The 19,801-nt window shown below is 38.2% G+C and overlaps 2 protein-coding genes across 2 annotated transcripts; both read left to right on the top strand.

The window, feature by feature from the left end:
• The first annotated feature begins 309 nt into the window (after positions 1–309).
• Positions 310–8,471, top strand: LOC149206109 (uncharacterized). Its single transcript, XM_089397599.1, has 6 exons — positions 310–905; positions 1,050–1,486; positions 1,727–1,872; positions 1,963–2,286; positions 3,556–4,745; positions 8,390–8,471. The coding sequence occupies exons 1-6, from the start codon at positions 310–312 to the stop codon at positions 8,469–8,471; spliced, it is 2,775 nt and encodes a 924-aa protein (XP_089253725.1).
• Positions 8,472–15,572: 7,101 nt separating this feature from the next.
• LOC149206110 (protein C2-DOMAIN ABA-RELATED 3-like) lies at positions 15,573–17,360 on the top strand. Its single transcript, XM_089393634.1, has 3 exons — positions 15,573–15,823; positions 16,515–16,622; positions 16,831–17,360. The coding sequence occupies exons 1-3, from the start codon at positions 15,707–15,709 to the stop codon at positions 17,089–17,091; spliced, it is 486 nt and encodes a 161-aa protein (XP_089249760.1). The 5' UTR covers positions 15,573–15,706; the 3' UTR covers positions 17,092–17,360.
• The last annotated feature ends 2,441 nt before the right edge of the window (positions 17,361–19,801 follow it).

The following is a 19,801-nucleotide window of genomic DNA, read 5'->3' on the forward strand; positions in this document are numbered from 1 at the left end:
AGAACGAAAAGCCGGAGGCGCAAATAACCCTCCACAGAGCAGAGCCAGAGACTTACACAGTGAACAATGAAATGACCAATAAACGAGGATTGGGTTGTCAAAAGGCGGGAGTGGTTTGACGAAAGGAACCGACAGGTGGAATTTCATAACCTGAACCACCGGTTAACTCTCCGAAATATCTAGAGGCCTGTACATTCACATTAACACCAACGTCTATCACATTAACTTTCGCACAGTGGAAATAGCTACGCCACGTTGGAGGGTTGGGCCATCAAAAGTGGTATCAGAGCTGGTTGACAAATAGGAGAAATGGAGGGTGGTAGAGGAGGAAGAGGAAGAGGAAGAGCGATCCGGAGAATAGCAGAAGAGGGAATCCGCGAGGAGATTCATGTTTTACGAGAAAGATTAGCAGTGGTAGAAGCTGGGGGAAGGAGGAACCCAGCAGATGATAGTGATGAGGATGTGGCAGAACCAGAAGATGAGGTTGAAGGGGTGACACCGGAACTCCGGTTATTAAAGTCAGTTTTGTTGTCCAGTCATAAGCCAAAACATGAGCTATCCACTTATGACGGAAGTCTGTCTGCAGATGTGTTATTGGATTGGTTGAGTGAAGTGAATAAATATTTTGAGTTTGAGGAAACTAGTGAGGATAAGCAGGTGAAGTTCGCCGCCAAAAAACTGAAAGGACATGCGTCCTTGTGGTGGGACAGCGTTCAGGCGGAAAGGAAGAGGCAACACAAACAGCCTATAAAGAAGTGGGCCAGGATGGAGGCAAAACTGAAGGAGAAGTTTCTGCCGAAAGACTATCAGATCATGTTGTATAGACAGGTGCAGAATTTAAAACAAAGAGGGATGACTGTTAAGGAATTTACAGAAGAATTTTATAAGTTGAACCTACGAGCAGGGTACGTGGAAGATACCCCAAAAAAGATAGCCTGGTTTGTAAATGGGTTGAGGGGGGAAATCCTGGATGAAATCAGTATCCTCTCGCCCAGGACTTTGGACGAAGCTTATTAGTTTGCACTAAAAGCAGAGGAGAAAATTAACAGAAAACAGAATGCCAGGAGAGGAGGCGGAACTGGCAGAGGGAAAGGTAAGGTTTTTGGCAGAGGTAGGAGTGCAGGTTCCAGTGAAGAAGGCAGCAGTTCTAAGTCTGCTGGCACAACAGAGAGGGACAATAGCACTAGAGGAGGACGACCAGCTCAGCAAGGGCGAGGAAGTGGTCGAGGCAAGGGAACTGTCCAGTGCTATCGTTGCCACAAGTTGGGACACAAGTCGTATGACTGTCCTGAAGGTGAACCGGTAGGTGGAAGAGGAGTGTATGTTGCTCAGCCAGAGGATGCTGAGGCAACACCTCAGGAGGTGGAGGACACACCAGAGACGGGTGAAGCTTTGGTGTTGAATAAAGTGCTGTTAAAACCGGCAAAGGAAAATGCAGAACCTGACCAGCGAAAAGCTCTGTTCCGAACTGTTTGCAAGTCACAGGGTTAGTGCTGCAAGCTGATCATCGATAGTGGAAGTACTGACAATTTGGTGGCAGTAGAGATGGTGGAGAAACTGGGATTGAGAAAATTGAAACATCCCACTCCATATAAAGTGTCATGGCTGCAGAAAGGACACCAACTGTTAGTTGATGAACAGTGTGAGGTGGAGTTTCAGATAGGCAGGTATAAGGACAAAATTATCTGTGATGTTATGCCGATGGATGTCTGTCATATATTGCTAGGACGACCCTGGCAGTTTGACAGAAGTGCAGTCCATGATGGGAAAACGAATTGTTACAAATTTGTCAAAGACGGGATCAAGCACACGCTTGTACCCATCAAAGAGGAAAGTGCAGCTGAAACCAGTGGGGTAAAAGCATTGTTGATGGTAGGAAAAGAATTTATAAAATAGATTGAGGACAATGATGTAAATTTCACTGTCATAAGAAGACCAAAAGTAGTGATATTGCATACACAGATTTCAGATTTGCCCGAGGAAATCCAAAAGATGCTGCAGGAGTTTGGAGACATTGTGGTGGATGACCTTCCGGATGAACTTCCACCCAGGAGAGGTATTAGCCACTGCATTGACTTTATACCAGGGGCAAGTCTTCCAAATAAATCAGCTTATCGTATGAGCCCTAAGGACCATGAAGAAATCAGGAAACAGGTCCAGGATTTGTTAGACAAAGGATCGATTAGGGAGAGCATGAGCCCCTGTGTAGTACCAACCGTTTTGGCTCCAAAGAAAGGAGGAGAGTGGCAAATGTGCACAGACTCTAGAGCCATTAACAAAATTACGGTTAGTTATAGGTTTCCCTTACCGATAATGGACGATATGATGGACTGTTTGAGTGGGGCGGCTTATTTCTCGAAAATTGACTTGAAAAGTGGATATCACCAGATCCGAATTCGGGAAGGAGATGAGTGGAAGACAACTTTCAAGATGAATGAAGGCTTATATGAATGGCTGGTGATGCCATTTGGGTTGAGCAATGCTCCCAGTATGTTCATGTGCTTGATGAATGAGGTACTGAAGGAATTTATTGGGAAATTTGTAATAGTTTACTTGGATGACATCTTGATTTTTAGTAAAACTAAGGAAGAACATTTCAGGCATGTTCACAGTGTGTTGAGAAAGCTGCAGCAAAACAAATTGCTGATCAATCTGAAAAGGTGTACTTTTTTTCAGCGGGAGTTAGTGTATCTGGGTTTTGTAATTGCATAAAACGAATTAAAGATGGACCCAGAAAAGGTGGCAGCTATAGTTCGCTGGCCTTCGCCGGGAAGTTTATTTGAAGTCCGCAGTTTCCACGGACTAGCAAGTTTCTACAAGAAATTCATCAGGAATTTCAGTGAGATCTGCGCACCTATGTTGGATACGATTAAGAAGACAAATCAACCTTTTCACTGGACTGAAGCAGCGGAAAGAGGTTTTCAGATGTTGAAAAAGAAGATTACCGAAAGACCGATATTGAGGCTGCCTGACTTCAACAAACCCTTTTAGGTTCGTTGTGATGCTAGTAATACGGCCATTGGGGCAGTACTAAGTCAAGAGGATAGACCAGTCGCATATTTCAGTGAAAAGCTGAACGAGAGTAGACAGAAATACTCAACCTATGACAAAGAGTTCTATGCAATTATACAAGCATTAAAGCATTGGAGACATTATCTGTTAGGTAATGAGTTTGTTTTGTTTACGGATAACTCTGCATTGCAGTACATTATGCAACAACATAAATTGAACCATAAGCATGCAGCATGGGTAGAGTACTTACAGAATTTCACGTTTGTACTAAAATATATTAGTGGGCAAGCAAACAAGGTGGCAGATGCGCTGAGTAGAAGGATTCTACTCTTACAGGAAGGTACGATGTAGGTTTTAGGCTTTGAGCACCTGAAAGAGCTGTATCAAACAGATGCCGATTTTAAGGAGGCCTATGAGGCTTGTCAAAACCCTCTGTTGAGGAACATCAGTCTGTGGTTGGACTATAATTTACAGGAGGGATTGTTGTTTAAGGGAGGACAACTGTGTATTCCCAACTGCTCTATGCGAGAAAACATTATTCAGGAAAAACATAGTGGAGGTTTGGCTGGACACTTCGGTATAGACAAGACAGTAGCACAGGTACGACATTTTTATTTTTGGCCAAAATTACAGCGGGATGTACAAAGGTACGTGAGTAGGTGCAAGGTTTGCCAACTGGCAAAGGGCCACAGTCAGAATACAGGTCTGTACTTACCATTACCCGTTCCGAGCCGACCATGGGACTCCGTCAGTTTAGATTTTGTTCTGGGCTTGCCTAAGACACAGCGGGGTTTCGATTCAGTAATGGTTGTGGTAGATCGATTTTCAAAGATGGCGCACTTTGTACCTTGCAAGAAGACCAGTGATGCTACTTATATAGCACATTTGTTTTTCACTGAGATTGTTCGACTACATGGGCTTCCAAGGTCCATCATTTCCGACAGGGACGTAAAGTTCACCGGTCATTTTTGGCGAACCCTGTGGAAAAAGTTGAACACCCAATTACAGTTCAGCTCCGCTTATCACCCGCAGACGGATGGCCAAACTGAAGTGGTAAACAGGAGTTTAGGAAATTTTCTTCGGAGCTTAATAGGCGAGAATGCACGGACGTGGGACCGTGTACTAGCTCAGGCGGAATTCGCATACAACGATTCCCCTAATCGCAGCACCGGTTATAGTCCTTTCCAGATTATGTACGGCATGCATCCACGCGGAGTGCATGAATTACGAGATTTGGGGAAGCTCGAAAAACGAAGTGCTGATGGGGAAGATTTCGCCCAAGCAATGAGTAACTTACATGAGCAGGTAAAGCTGAAATTACAGGACAACAGTCAAAAGTACAAACAACGGGCTGATTCAAAGCGTCGGGAAGTTCAGTTTAACGTTGGGGATGACGTCCTTGCGTATTTACGGAAGGAGCGATTTCCGAAACGGGAGTACAACAAATTGAAGTATAAAAAGATCGGTCCCTGCAAAATCATTCGCAAATTTTCTGCAAATGCCTATGAGCTGCAGTTGCCACCAGGGATTGGTATTTCTACCATTTTTAATGTGGCAGATCTGTTTCCTTATGTCGCTGATCCGAGAGACGATACAACAGCAAAGCCATTGCGGGACACCAGTTGTGAGGAAAGTTCATGGATGAGGCAGATGCCAGTGGCACAACCCCTGGAGATTGAGAAGATCCTTGAAACACAGGTAGCTAGGCGCACACGCAGGAAGGAATATCTGCAGTATTTGGTCAAGTGGAAGAACCGTCCGATAGAGGACAGTTCGTGGCTCAACGCAACGCAGATACAGAAAGCAGGCTATTCTGTCGACGATCTCATGGAATGGAGCCATGACTTTTTGCCACCCCGAGAGCTTGATGCAGGAGCATCCAGCTCCGAGGAGACAGAAGGTGGCTGACTGTCTCATGGAGAGAACAAGAACTAGCAGAGAACACATGCATAGCTGGACAGGTTATCAAACTTGTCATTTGTTTTAATTTTCTTTATTATTTGTTTTATTTCCCAGAAGGTCGTTAGAGACCATAGAAATTGCAAACTGTGAATTGTTTTAGTTTAGAAATTAGTTAACAGTAAATTAGCATTTTAGTGAAAACAAACTGGTTGGCAGTTGTAATAATTCTGGTTAGACAGTTCAACTGGAAGTGGAAGCAGTTATGCTTCCCAGATGTTAAAAACAGGGAAAAAAAAGATAGGAAAAAAAAAACCCCTCGGGAGAAAGAGACACAGAAACATTCCTCTGTAATAAAATTGTTTGTTTTGAACCACTGCTAAATTAGTTCATTCGATTGATATTGTTTGTGATTAACATCCATTGAAATAAGAATACAGTAAGCATATAATTGAAGTAAGAAGACAGTAAGCCGTAACGAGAAGAGTAAGCGCTGCTACAGGAAGCTACTCCCATACAGAAAGGAGGACTGACAACCGTCATCGACAAAAGTGACCAGGTAACAAACATACAAGCTTTTATACCTTTTACAAAACATGTAATTGCTGGAAATGAAAGTACAGTAGTTTCATTTAATTAAACCATTACAAATAAGGCGCACAACAGAGTTTTTCTGAGCATAAGACGCTCACCAAAACGGGTTCCTTTACAAACGAAACCATTACAAGAAAATAAATGCAACAGAACAGGCTAATAGAACCATAAGTGACAAAGGACAATACAGTTCGATTACAACCCAGGCGACAATGATTATTTACAGACCAGAACTTAATGACAGAGAAGAATACAGTTTGTTTACGACCCAGGTGGCTGTGATTATTAAAGACAAGAACTTCAATCTCTTTATAACCTAACAAATGAAACAACGCTGGAAGGACCCTACCCGTTATATAAGGTTGGGAGGGTTTTGGGTTGTCTCCAGAACACGCAGAGAGCATAAACCCATGGCGGCCAGCCACCTGAAAAACCTGCAAAAACGAAGGTGGACGCGGGTTAGCACAAGCTGAAGCAAGAAAACAAATAAAAACACCAGCAAACGAGCGGGTCACAACCACATTGGTTCTCACCTGAAGTTGAACAGGCGGCACTGAAAAACCAACCGATACCCATAACCTGAAGAACAAGGGACGAATTTGTCAGAGCCTGGAGAAGAAGCGAAGACAGAGTCTGGCATCGAACCAGAGCTTACCTCCGAGACAAGGTTGAAACGAAGTGGTTAACTGAAGCGTGGAGCTGAAGGGAGCCTGTCACAGAACCAGTTACAAGTTAAGACTGTGTGGAAAGAACCATTCAACAGAAAACAATTAAAGGAACAACAAATATAGCGCATGATGGAGCAGGGAACTAACGGCATGTCGCCCTCACAAGAAACCCAACGCACAGAATAGCGTGAGGCCGGAGGCACCGGAGAAACTCAACGCCAGAACGAAAAGCCGGAGGCGCAAATAACCCTCCACAGAGCAGAGCCAAAGACTTACACAGTGAACAATGAAATGACCAATAAACGAGGATTGGGTTGTCAAAAGGCGGGAGCGGTTTGACAAAAGGAACCGACAGGTGGAATTTCATAACCTGAACCACCGGTTAACTCTCCGAAATATCTAGAGGCCTGTACATTCGCATTAACACCAACGTCTATCACATTAACTTTCGCACAGTGGAAACAGCTACGCCACGTTGGAGGGCTGGGCCATCACTATGACTCAACAAACTGAGACATGGTTTTTTTGCTTACTATTTCTTATGTGATTAGGTTCCATCACTTTCATATTCTTTACAATAAACTAAGTGAGATACCAACCCCTACCACCAAGCTCATATTTCTTAATACTAACTTCGTAAGACATTTAATGAAAACATGTAAAATCCCTAGTGAAAGTTTCATTTAATAAAAGTTGATAAAGGAAAAATAATAACCACGATTGATGGGATACTTACTCCAAGATGAATGTTGGGTGAGACATCCTAGTGTTGGTTTTCATTGGTTTATTAATGGCTACGGAAATTGGCAAAAGGAACTGGAAAAGGGAAAATGGAATTTTTGGCACATTTATTTATGAAAATAATGGAAATTAGGAAAAAACAGAGGTGAAATGCCACAGGTTGTATGTGACCAAGAAAATGAAGGAAAATAATGGAAAATGAAGAAAATAGAGGCCTCATTGATAGAAAGGATTCTAAGGATCAACGGGTAACCGTTTGTTAGTTCATTTGTTGGAGCTATCTCATTATTCTCTCTCTCTCATTCTTCGAAACTTAAATTTTTCTTGGAGCACTCTTGGAGGGTGTGGCATACTTGAAGTTTTGGAGCAAGAAGGAAAAGGAAGAGAATGAAAGCATAAGAGGACGTTCAGATCATCAACTACAATGGGTTTCTCTTGTAGGCACTGAGTTTCATGTCTGTTTTCCTCACTAGTTTTGGCATGCATGGCATATGTATGTGGTTTTTTGGTCATGATCTGTCACTGGCATGGAGGATTTCTTGGATTGACAATGGATTTTCCTAGCCTTTCCATTTTCTAGATAGCCATGGTAATTTTGGATTTAATTCCTTGTTTTGTTTTGGTTGGTTCTCATGTTTACTTGGCTTATGTTGAGTGACTAGTTCCTCGAGCCTAGGTTGGAAAAATGCTTGGGAGGCCTATAACAACTTAGGTTGAGTTACTAGTCTTGAAGCCTTGGTTGGACAAACACTCTTGAGCCCTAGGTGGGTTGAGTTACTAGTCCTAGAGACTTGGTTGGACAAACACTCTAGAGACCGATATAAGTTGTGGGTTGAGTTACTAGTCATAGAGCCTTGGTTGGATAAAATAGTCTAGAGCCCTGAAAGGCTTGGAGATAGACCAATCTGATGATGGTTTTGTGATGTATGACCATGAAGTGGAATTGTTGTTTGATGGGTTGATGTGGTTGGCCTATGGAAGCCCTGGATGGCTTTGGATTGACATGTTTTATGAGATCCCATATTCATGCTTGGAATATGGAACAAGGGTGAATGGATGAAGAGAGATTTGGATCTGCCATTCCACTGTCGAGTGGAATGTGGTAGTCTCATCCCGAGTTTGGATTTTGCATTATCAATATAACGTTATTTCTCCTTGTATTTCTATGATTATTATATTGGTTTATATGTGGATCATATGGTTGTGATCTCCTTGGTATTTCTGTTGCTATTATGTTCGTTATGTATATGTTTTATGACAATAGCTGTGTATGACTCTCCTCATGTTTTTACTTGTACATGAGTGAACAATGTATCTATGATCTAATGGACGAATCTACAACTAGTATGTTGAGGCATCAATGCTTACGATGGCAGGTTGTTGGATAATCGAGATAGGATAAGTGATAGACACAGATACTATTCTAGTTTTGGTTCTGATAGGCATGATGATGAACATCGTTATCATCCTTACAGGAGTAGTGATAGGGGCTATTTTCCAGATGAGTTTAAGAATGAAAAACGACCTACATTTGATGGAGAGATGAAGAAATCATAGGATGTAGAGGCATAGCTGCTTGGCATAAGGAAGTTCTTCACGTTGTGTGATTATTCAAACAAGATGGAAGCCATAATAGCTACATAAAATCTCAGAGGTAGGGAAAAAATTTGGTGGGAAGACATGAAGAATTTCAGAGGTATACATGACGAGGACTTGACATGGAATGAGTTTGAGCGACTATTCAAGAAGAAGTACCTATTAGAGAGATACATTAATGAGAGGGAAAATGAATTATATAAGCTAAAGATGGCATCTATGATAGATGAGGAGTACACTAGGAAGATCTTGGAGCTACTAAGGTATGTGCCTTACCTTAAGGAGGAGAAGGCCAAGATTTAGAGATTCACTAGTTGGTTACCAATGGAATTCAAAGACAGGATTGAGTTCGATGAGCCTAGAGCATTGGAGGAGGCTATCTGAAATCTAAAGAATTGCCATGAAAAATTGAAGCACAAGTCTGAGACTAAGCCAAAATGAAAAGGTAATACAAAGAACAAGGGAAAATGGGAAAATAAGCGAGTAAAACCTCATGATTCAGGTAATAAAGAGAATGTTGCACCACCTAAGAATTTCAATGCATCTGACAAGGGACAAGGATTTCGAACATAGAAGTAGAATAAGGAGCCCATTTAGTGTTGGAATTGTGGAGGGGATCACCACAAAAGAGATTGTCCACAGTATCATGGTGGTAGGCCTAAGATATTTAGTGTGTAGGAGGCACATATTGTTGGGGATGTTGGTAAGAAAATTCCTTGTATTTACACAACATTGGATAACAAACAGGCAGACCATTAGGCATCTATCATTGAGATGGATGGTAAGATTTGTGATTAAGTTATTTCTATTTTGATTGACCCTATATCTAATTATAGCTATGGTAGTGATGATTTGGTGGATAAGTGTGGTTTGAGTAAGGAATTTCATGTAGAATCTTGGTTAGTGCAATTGACTACAAGTATAAGGAATTGAGCTTGTCATTGGGTAAGAGCTTGTGCATTTGATTTGAATGGTATGCCTACCACAACACATTTGAATGTATTACTATTCAGATCATAAAGTATGTTTTTGGGAATGGATTGCTTGTAATTTCATAGAACCAAGGTGTATTGTTATGGAAAACCCATTGAGTGCTTGAATGACAATGGGGAACAAAGAGTTTTGCGAGGTAAGAAGAAAGTAACAATAGTTAGGATGGTGACAACTATGCAGACACAACATAGTTGCAGAAAACAATGTGTGTTATTTGTCGTACACATTTCTAGTGACAAAGGTAATGAGGTTGAGATTGAAAATGTTTTGACTACGTACCCCGTTCTACAAAAAATCTAGGATGTATTTCCTAAGGATATTTCAGAGTTTCCACATCACAAGGAGGTAGACTTTTCCATTGAGTTGGTGCCAAGGGTAGCTCCAGCATCAAAGGCACCTTACATGATGAGTACACTTGAGTTGGTATATTTGAAGGTGCAGTTGAAGGAAATGTTGGATAAGGGATACATTAGCCTAAGTGTATCACCATGGGGCCCACCGCTACTGTTTGTGAAGAAGAAGAATGGAACTCTCAGATTATGCATTGGCTATAGTTAGTTAAACAAAGTGACCATCAAGAACAACTATCCATTACTGAGGATTGATGAATTGTTCGATCAACTGAAGGGAGCGACAACTTTCTCGAAGGTTGATCTGAGATCCGGATATCACTATGTATGCATTAAAGAGGATGTTTACAAGACAAATTTCAAGAGTAGGTATGGGCATTATGAGTTTTGGTAGTTCCATTCAGTTTGAATAATGCTCCAGCTACATTTATGCACTTGATGAATAGTGTGTTGCATTTGTATTTGGATAAGTTTGTTATTGTGCTCATTGATGACATATTGGTATATTCTAAAAATGAGGAAGATCTTGCCGAGCATTTAGTAGCAGCGTTGAGGTTTTTGAGAGAGCATTAGCTGTATGCTAAGCTCAACAAGTGAAGTTTCTTTCAGACTGAGGTACACTACTTGGGACATGTTGTCTCTAAGGAGGGCATTACAGTAGATCCAGAAAAGATAAGGGCCATCATGGAGGGGGTAGCTCCTATAAATGTAGATGAGGTGAGATCTTTCATGGGGTTGGAAAGCTATTATAGGAGGTTCATCATGAAATTCATATATATTGCTTATCCTATCACATCATTACAAAGAAAATGTAAGAAGTTTGAATGGATAGAGGAGTGTGATTTTGAGTAGCTCAAGCAGTTGTTGACACATTCACCTGTGTTAAGGATTGCAGATCTAAACAAAGAGTTTGTAGTATGCACATATGCTTACAAGAAATGACTTGGTGGGGTCCTTATGAAGGATGGATAGGTGGTATATTATGAGTCATGAAAACTGAATGAAAACAAGTAGAACTATGCTACACATGATCTTGAGTTAGCAACAATCATACATGCATTGAAGATGTGGAGGAACTATCCTCTCGGTAGGAGGTTTGTGTTGATGAGTGATTGCATTAGTCTTTGGTATCTATTTGACCTGTGGTCGTAGGCACAGTTAGTGGTTGACCACGATCAGTGAGTTCGATTTTCAGATCAGGTATATAAAAGGTAAAGAGAATAGTGAGGCAAATGCTCTTAGCTAGTGGATATAGGTAAATCACTTAGCAGCTATGAGCTCCTTTGGGACAAACTTACAGGATAGGATCTTGTAGGTGGGTCAGCTGGATGTTAGGTATATGGAGATTATGCATAGGTTGCAACAGAGTACAGGTATAGGTACATGTAGTAGTACATATATAGGTACAGGTGGTAGTACAAGTACAGGTACAGGTATTAGTACAGGAACATCTAGAGGTGGTACAAGTACATGTACAGGTGCAGGTGCACAAGATGTAGACTATTGCCTTACAATAGATGGATTGGTTAGATTTAAAGACAAGATATTTGTGTCAGATAATAGTGAGCTCAAGAAGGTGACCTTGAGGGAGTTTCATGCGAAACCATATTCAGGACACCTAGGCTATCAAAAGACATTGGCTATAGTGAAGAAATTTTATTATTGCCTGAATCTGAAGAAGGATGTAACATGGTTCGTGGCTAGGTGTTCCGATTGTCACTATGTGAAGGTAGAGTGTAAGCATCCAAGTGGACTGCTGCTGCCAATTGCGATTCCAGAATGGATATGGGAGGTCACTTCCATGGAATTTATCAGAGGTTTGTGAAGGATAGTGAGTCAACACGATTCCATTATCGTTGTTGTGGATAGGTTGACAAAAGTTGCGTACTTCATTCGAGTGAAGTGTACATTCTTAGCTACATATGTGGCACAAATATTCATTAGAGATGTGGTCAGATTGCATGGTGTTCAGAAGAAGATTGTGTCAAAGAGGGATGCAAAGTTCACTTCCAAGTTTTTGAAGGAGTTATTTCTAGGTTTGGGCACAGGGTTAGTCTTTAGTACAAATTATCATCCACAAACTGATGGATAGACAGAGAGGGTCAACAGGATATTGGAGGAAATGTTGAGGATATACATGATTCATCAACAACGAAAGTGGGAAGAGTATGTTCAACTCGTAGATTTCGCTTACAAAAATGGGTATCAGGAATCTTTCAAGATGAGTCTATTTGAGGCATTGTGTGGGCAGATTTGCAATACTCCGATCAGTTGGAGTGATCAAGTTAACAAGGTGTTCATTGGTTTGAACATGTTGGCAAACATGGAATAGGGAATGCGGGTTATAAAGAAGAATCTAAAGGAAACAAAAGATAGGTAGAAGAGCTATGAAAATCGGAATAGGTTTTTCAAGGAGTTCTAGGTTGGGGAACATGTGTATTTGTGCATCAAACCAAGAAAGAGCCCGTTGCAGATTGGATCATGTGCCAAGATGGCACCATGGTTTTGTGGACACTTCAATATTATTGAGAGGATTGTGCTAGTAGTGTATCAACTTGCACTACCTCCGACATGGAAATTCCATGATGTTTTCTATGTGTCATTTCTTAAGAAGTATGTTAAAGATGTTGATCATGTGATTGACTAGTTTGTATTGTAGGTGGAACCAAATGGAGAATTACAGTCGGAGCCTCAGTGTATATTGTGGGAAAAAGGTGCTCATGCTTCAAGACCAAGCAATCGAGCAAGTTAAGGTGAAACCAAAGCACTTTGGGCCAGATGAAGCTACATGGGAGATGGTGGATCAGATACAGGCTATGTATCCTTCATTGTTTTCCAGTTGAGGAAAAACAGTTTTGGTATATGTCTTGGTATATGCTTTGGTATATGTACATATGTGTATGGATGTAAATACCACCATGAGTTGTGTTATAAAACTCCAATAAGCAGTATGGGTTTCATGTAATTATTGTTTTATGTTTGTTATGTATTCATGTTGGTTTTCTTCTCAACAAGTTGATCATTGCAAATACTACAACGAGCTAAGTTATAAATCTCCATTGGAATTATGTTTTTCTTAGAATAGTCTTGTGGCTATAGGTGTTCTTGAACATCGAGGACAGTGTTCCCCTAAGGGGGAGGGTTCTGTAACAACACTAGTGAAAATTCCATGTAGTAGAAGTTAATAAATGCAAAATAATAACCACCGTTGATGGCACACTTATTCCAAGCTGAATGTTGGGCAAGATATCCTAGTGTGGGTGCTCATTGGTTTATTAATGGCTAAGTAAATTAGCAAATGGAAATGGAAAAAGAAAAATGACATTTTTAGCACATTTATTTATGAAGATAATGGAAATTAGGAGAAAAGGGAGGTGAAAAGTGACAAGTTGCATGTGAGGAGGAAAATAAGTGAAAATGAAGAAAATAGAGGCCTCATTGATAAAAAGGCTTTGGAGGATTAGTGGGTAACCTTTCGTGAGTTCAGTTTTTAGAGCTATCTCATTATTATCTCTCTCTCACTCTTGGACACTTAGAGTTTTGTTGGAGCACTCTTGGAGAGTGTGGCATACTTGGAGTTTTGGAGCAAGAAGGCAAAGGAAGAGAAAGAAGACACATGAGGACATCGGGATCAATAACTACAACAGGCTTGGCTTGTAGGTACCGAGTTGAATGTATATTTTCCTCACTAGTTTTGGCATGCATGGCATATGCATGTGGTTTATTGGTCATGATTTGTCACTATCATGGAGGATTGATTCGATTGACAATGGATTTGCCTAGCCTTTCCATTTCTTGGACAGCCATGGTGATTGTGGTTTTATTTCCTTCTTATGTTTTGGTTGGTTCTCATGTTTCTTAGATTGGATTGAGTTACTAGTTCTTAGAGCCTTGGTTGGACAAACGATCTTGAGCCGTGTAACAACTTAGGTTGAGTTACTAGTCATGGAGCCTTGGTTGGAAAAACACTTTGGAGCCCTAGGTGGGTTGAGTTACAAGTCATGGAACCTTGGTTGGACAAATGCTCGCGATCCTAATATAAGTTGTGGGTTGAGTTAGTAATCCCGGAGCCTTGGTTGGAACAAACACTCTAGAGACCTGGAAGGCTTGGATAGAGACCAATTTGATGATGGTTTTGTGATGTCCGACCATGAGGTGGAATCATTGTTTGATGGGTTGAGGTGGTTGGCCTATGGAAGTGTTTTATGAGATCTCACATTGATGCTTGAAATATGGTATGGGGGTGAATGGCTGAAGAGATATTTGGCTCAACCATTCGCTCAACCATTCTATGGTAGGGTAGAATGTAGTAGTCTCATCCAGGGTTTGGATTTTGCATCACAACATGACGTTATTTCTCGTATTTCTATGAGTATTATACTGGATTATATGTGGATCATATGACTTTGATCTCGTTGGTATTTCTGTTGTTCTTATGTTAGTTATGTATATGTTTTACGACAATGGCTATCTATGACTTTCATCATGTTTTTACTTATAAATGAACAATGTATCTATGATCTAATAAATGAAACTACAACTAATGCTTTGAGGAATCAATGCTTCTTAGTGATTCTCACATGAGTATGAGACTCTTATGCTTATATCTATTGTTTACACCTGTAGATAACATATTTGTGATATGTTTAACAAAATGCTTGTCATGGTGAGTAGGGGTCCAGTGAAAGGCTTGTTTAGGTATTTGCATTTACATCATTGTTTCATTGATATCTTTCTGTTATGAAGATGTCATTCAATTCTGGTAGCCACCTCGGCTCTGGGCCTGAAAAAGTTGGTCAAATAAAAATCACAAAAATTTTAGAAGAGAAATCACAAAATACAAAGCAATATTTTAAAGTAAAGAAAATGTGAACCCAAAATTAAAATGATAGACTACCTCCATCTTAGAGAATGATCTCCCATTCATGGTGATTATCTTCCCATAAAGCTAAATCTATGATGATATGTAGTGGGAGCTGTTCTATCCATGCACTCTCCCACCTTGCTATTTGGTTAATTTCATCCTCTCTCAGGTCATTAATGACGATCATCCTCAAGTTCATCCCCGAAAGAGGGAAAGGGAAGGTACCATAGCTGCAATGGAAAAGGGGACGAAAAAGGAAGATCCTTAAACATTTGAAGAATCATATCTTAATTGGCCGCCTCGATGATGCCTGATGTCAACCACAACCTAACCATTTTGCTCATGCTTGATGCCTTTCGCAAGGCCTAACACCCCGTTTGGAAAAATCAAAAGAATATGTTGTAATGATTGAGTATACAAATTTCATGGAATAATTACAAAATACATTTGACAGGGAAACACACATGCTTAAACTATTCCCTGATATAATACGGTCGGTCACTTAATATCCCGTAAGAAGCTTTAGCTTGTCAGCCCGTCTGAAGATTTCGTTATATCGTCAAGGAATCTGCTGTCCTTTACTTTTACTGATATGCAAACATGTGGTTGAAGATTACTCACTTATATAGCATCATTCAAAGGTGAGATTGTACAATGTAACTATATCATAAAAATAATTAAAGAAAAGGCTGTACAGTAACCATGTGATCATTTAAAATAATATATTGTAACAGATGATGCGTACAAGAGTCGGATTCGTTTCGTTTTCCTCATTTTTTCCAAGATGCTTTTTTATTTATTTTTATACACTGCTGGATTCTTGCACTGCCTTAATCTTTCCATCCACCCTCAGCTTTTTAGATTCGCGCACTGAGACTTTCAGATTGCCAAATGGTGAGAGTCCTGTTGCCCCGATCTATATAACAGCCATTTGTTTGAAGCTGTGGATGAGTACCCTCGCTTCCCATATTTTTTGTTTTGTGTAAGAGATGGGGGAGCAATGCTCAGGCGATCTGACAGTACGGGTGGTGAAGGCGTGTAAACTAGTGATTCGAGATAACACAATGACTAGTGATCCTTACGTTATCATCAAGTTGGGCAAACAGGTCAGTAACTGTTTAATTAAATAAGATTTAGTTAAGTTTCCGTTAAATAGGATTTAGTTAAGTTTCAAGATATAATAGCTTTAAGGTATATCTATTATTCAGAAATATTTCAACCCAATTGATTTTGTTCTCAATACAGTTTTTTTAAGTTATAAAGTGTCGATCAAGAAATTGTAATTTTCTATTTGTTATAAAATATCAAAAGTAAGTTTTTATGGTAAAGAATAAACTTTTTCTGGTATTTCCCTGCATATAAGAGAGTGAGAGTAATTCATGAGCTTCTTTCTGAAAGTGTTTGTTTGAGTAAACAGGTCAGTAATTGTTCAATCAAATAAAATTTAGTTAAGTTTCAAAATATAATAAGTTAGGTTTAAGGTATATCTAAGTTTTGTTATTCAAAAATTAAAATATATCTATGATTTTATTCTTAACCCAATTGATTTTGTTGCCAAAACCAGTTTTTTTGTAAAGTGATAAAATATGGCATAAAAAAATTGTAATTTTTTATTTCCTATAAAATATCAAAAGTAAGTTTTTCCTCGTCATAAAAAACATTTTCTCATGTTTACCAGGGTATAATAGTGTGAGAGTAATTCATGAGCTTCATCCCCAAAGGGTTTGTCTCGGGGGCAAGGATTTTATCTTTGCGACCAAATACCCTAACGCATGTTTTTGTGTCCTCCGTTCTCAGAAGCATCACACTCGCGTGCTGAAAAAGAACCTTAACCCACGATGGGATGAAGAGCTTAAATTCCATATAAAGGATATTTCTCAGAGTGATTGTCGCTCGCTCATTGCGGTACGTTTTTCAAAGCTAGAACTGACTCTTCCTTCTGTACTTTATATAATTACACAAGGTGTACAAGAAAGATCTGAAGCTCTCTGAAGACTCTGAAAATTGAACTATATTTGTCAGCGATTATATTTTCTTTCCCTAAAGAAATAGCAAGAAAATTTATCCGTTGGAGTGTGATGATCTCAACGAATCGCTGGCTTGGATTTTGCAGGAAGTCTGGGATCATGATACATTCAGCCGGGATGACTTCATGGGATCAGCTGAAATTGACCTAAAGCCTCTTCTTCAAGAAGCACATCTCATGGCAAAAGATGGCAAAAAAGTAGTACCTAAAGCCAGTTATAACTCCCTCGAGAAAGACAGTTATATCCTGAATCGAGATGGACGAATAGTTCAGGAGGTGTGCTTGAAACTTGGTCAGGTTCAATCCGGTCTATTGGATTTGACACTGGAATGGCATCCTAGGCACTGAATGTTTTGTTTGTGAAGAGTGAAATATGTAATGTTGTACATAGATATTTCATGGCGACTGCTATTGGCCAGCTTTCTGTCTTGTTTGAGAATGAGTACAATTGGTTTTGTTTCATTGGAAATATGTTCTATTAAAACTAAGCCAAGGAAACTATAATTGCATTCTTTAATGGAAGCTTTGGCATGTAAGTGGCTGAGGACTCAATACTTTGGTTTATTTAACTTAAGTGATACCAATGAGAAAGAGTCCGCAAACAGCTTGTCAATCTAGTCTCTACATTAAAATGTGGTTAAGAGCTGCGAATATTTATTTTCCACTGCTATTCCTAGCATTTCCACCAGGGCGGACGGCATTATCTTTGTTATTCCTAGCATTTCCACCAGGGTTGACGGCATTATCTTTTGTCATAATGTTTAATTCCATGAGGACCATTCCTTTCAGGGTTCTTATCTCCAAGAACCTAGCCTAGCCATTTTTATCTCCACCCATTTCATTTAAAGATATATCTCGTCCTTAACCGTGATGATTGCAATATGGATGATTCAAGCGGTAATTTTCAGCTCCTTTTTTGGACAATGTAAGGAGGAGTAAGAATTCTTATGAATGACTTTTCGGCTTCGTTTTATTTCTTATGAATAACTTTTGTGCTTCGTTTTATTACCAGTATAAAAAAATGTTATTTTTAGATGATGGTACTAGTATGTGTTGTTTGGTATTTGTATGACAATTTTATAATTGCATTTGGTAAAAGTGAAACCATAAACATCGATTTAAAATATTAGCACAATTATATTATTAAAATTATTTTTTATAATATGTTATTTGTTATTTTTTGGTAATCATATAATTATATTAATTAAATGCAAAAAGCTAAATATATGTAAAAAAACTAAATATAGATTTAAAGATATTAGATAGTTAATTTTTGAAATTTTATTTTTAATGTAAAAAATATGAAAAATATGCCATTTATTATTTTTATTAATTATAAAAAGAATTAATACAGTGATAAAACAAATTTAATTTTGAAAAACATGTAATTATATTTTTTCTAGTAATTTATTAATTTGACATTAATTATTAGAAGAGAATAAATAACTTTTAGATAAATCTTAATTTTTGATTTATGAATACCACCATGGATATTTTGACATGTTTGATGGAAATTAAATCTCTATCATCTATTAAATAAGTATTGATAATTAAATTAAATTTTTAAAACACATATTATAAAACAAACACCTTTGTCACTTTAAATATTAAATATATGTTCTCAAAATAAATTTAGTAGAATTGTAATTATTAAACTATAAATATACCAAATGTAAAAGCATAAAAAGAAATAAAAACATAAATTTCTCAGTATAGTGTACAAGATTGAATTTACATAACTTTATCATTATCATTATGCAAGTTTAATTTATATTGCATTATAAAAATATTTATTTATAATTTTTAAAATACAGTGATATATTTATATATATTTTTTTATATAAATATAAAATATGAAAAAGAAACTTGAACATGTGTCAAAAGATTAAGAACTTCCACATAAGTTTATAACTCCATAAACCTCTCCAACATTTCAATAACATTATATGGTTTTCCTGTTTAAAAGTAAATAATAATGGTATTAATTTTAAATCATAACATGTGGAAACGTCATTTTACTTAAAATATGTAACATAACTATGATTTAAGCAGAAATTATTATAGTATCTTCGCTCATTTGAAAACCATCCATAAACGTGAAAAAGGTGCATTTTCTAAGGCGTAATTTGAAAAGCGTTGACCCGTGCATTCATTTTTATATAAATATGATAACCAGAAATGTTGACAAAAATAGACACTATCAATTTAATTTATTTAAATATACACTGTAGTGTTAGTTTATTTACATTGCACCTAACATTTAACATTTGTTTATTAGTGGATGTATTAAGTTACTAAATATTTAAAAGCACTGAAATTCTTTATCTATAATTAGTTTCATTAAGCATTTGAATGGTATTGTTTTGGTGAAACAATATTTTCCGTCCTCTAATCTTAATCTTATTTTTATCACAAGTAAATTATTAAAAAACAAGGGGCTACCCATACTACATATAGAATTATTTCATCACAAATAAATCATTCAAAAACAAAGGGCTACCTATATATAGAATTATTCCTTTCACTTGTAGCAAAATTTTTTTTTTGCATGACTCATTGTTATTAATCTCACAACGAGGAAAATGTTTTTATTTTTGTGCCTCATGTAATGATTTGCATATAGAGCTAATTTGGGAATTGTAACTTGAAATATAGATCTAATTGGGGAAGCACATTAGAAGGTAGGAAGGAATATATCTTGGAAAAACCACACATTGTAGGCTAACTAGATAGCCTAAGATACCACTATGGAAAGCGTCTATAAGTTGGGATATTTCATCATGAATCAAGATATGAATCACTATTTAATTGTGACTGCATGAAAACCTCCCGTGTAACTAGTTGTAGTATGCATTTCCTCCCAATGTAGATACATAACATGGTGGAATTTATAATGAAATGATCTATGGACTTCATAGTTTGGTGACACAATTTACAATTATCTAATCCTTTTTTACCCCTTGATGGGAGTGCATCCACATTTTGTGTGAACACAAGCCACATGTAATATTTTGACATGGGAGGGGTCGTCATTGTCTATAAATACTTCCACAAAAAA

This window comes from Pinus tabuliformis, chromosome 1_2, assembly GCF_031772625.1.
Source record: "Pinus tabuliformis cultivar Carrire ecotype Pingquan chromosome 1_2, CPIR1, whole genome shotgun sequence".
Lineage (NCBI taxonomy): Eukaryota > Viridiplantae > Streptophyta > Pinopsida > Pinales > Pinaceae > Pinus > Pinus tabuliformis.

What these genes read in the sequence shown, in the direction of transcription:
- LOC149206109 (XM_089397599.1), top strand. Translation starts at nt 310, where the DNA reads ATGGAGGGTGGTAGAGGAGGAAGAGGAAGAGGAAGAGCGATCCGGAGA. An exon ending in AAGTTGAACCTACGAGCAGG is followed by an intron (nt 906 to 1,049) that starts GTACGTGGAAGA and finishes GAAAATTAACAG; the next exon opens with AAAACAGAATGCCAGGAGAG. An exon ending in CGCAGGAAGGAATATCTGCA is followed by an intron (nt 4,746 to 8,389) that starts GTATTTGGTCAA and finishes TCATCCTTACAG; the next exon opens with GAGTAGTGATAGGGGCTATT.
- LOC149206110 (XM_089393634.1), top strand. Translation starts at nt 15,707, where the DNA reads ATGGGGGAGCAATGCTCAGGCGATCTGACAGTACGGGTGGTGAAGGCG. An exon ending in TCATCAAGTTGGGCAAACAG is followed by an intron (nt 15,824 to 16,514) that starts GTCAGTAACTGT and finishes CTCCGTTCTCAG; the next exon opens with AAGCATCACACTCGCGTGCT. An exon ending in ATTGTCGCTCGCTCATTGCG is followed by an intron (nt 16,623 to 16,830) that starts GTACGTTTTTCA and finishes TGGATTTTGCAG; the next exon opens with GAAGTCTGGGATCATGATAC.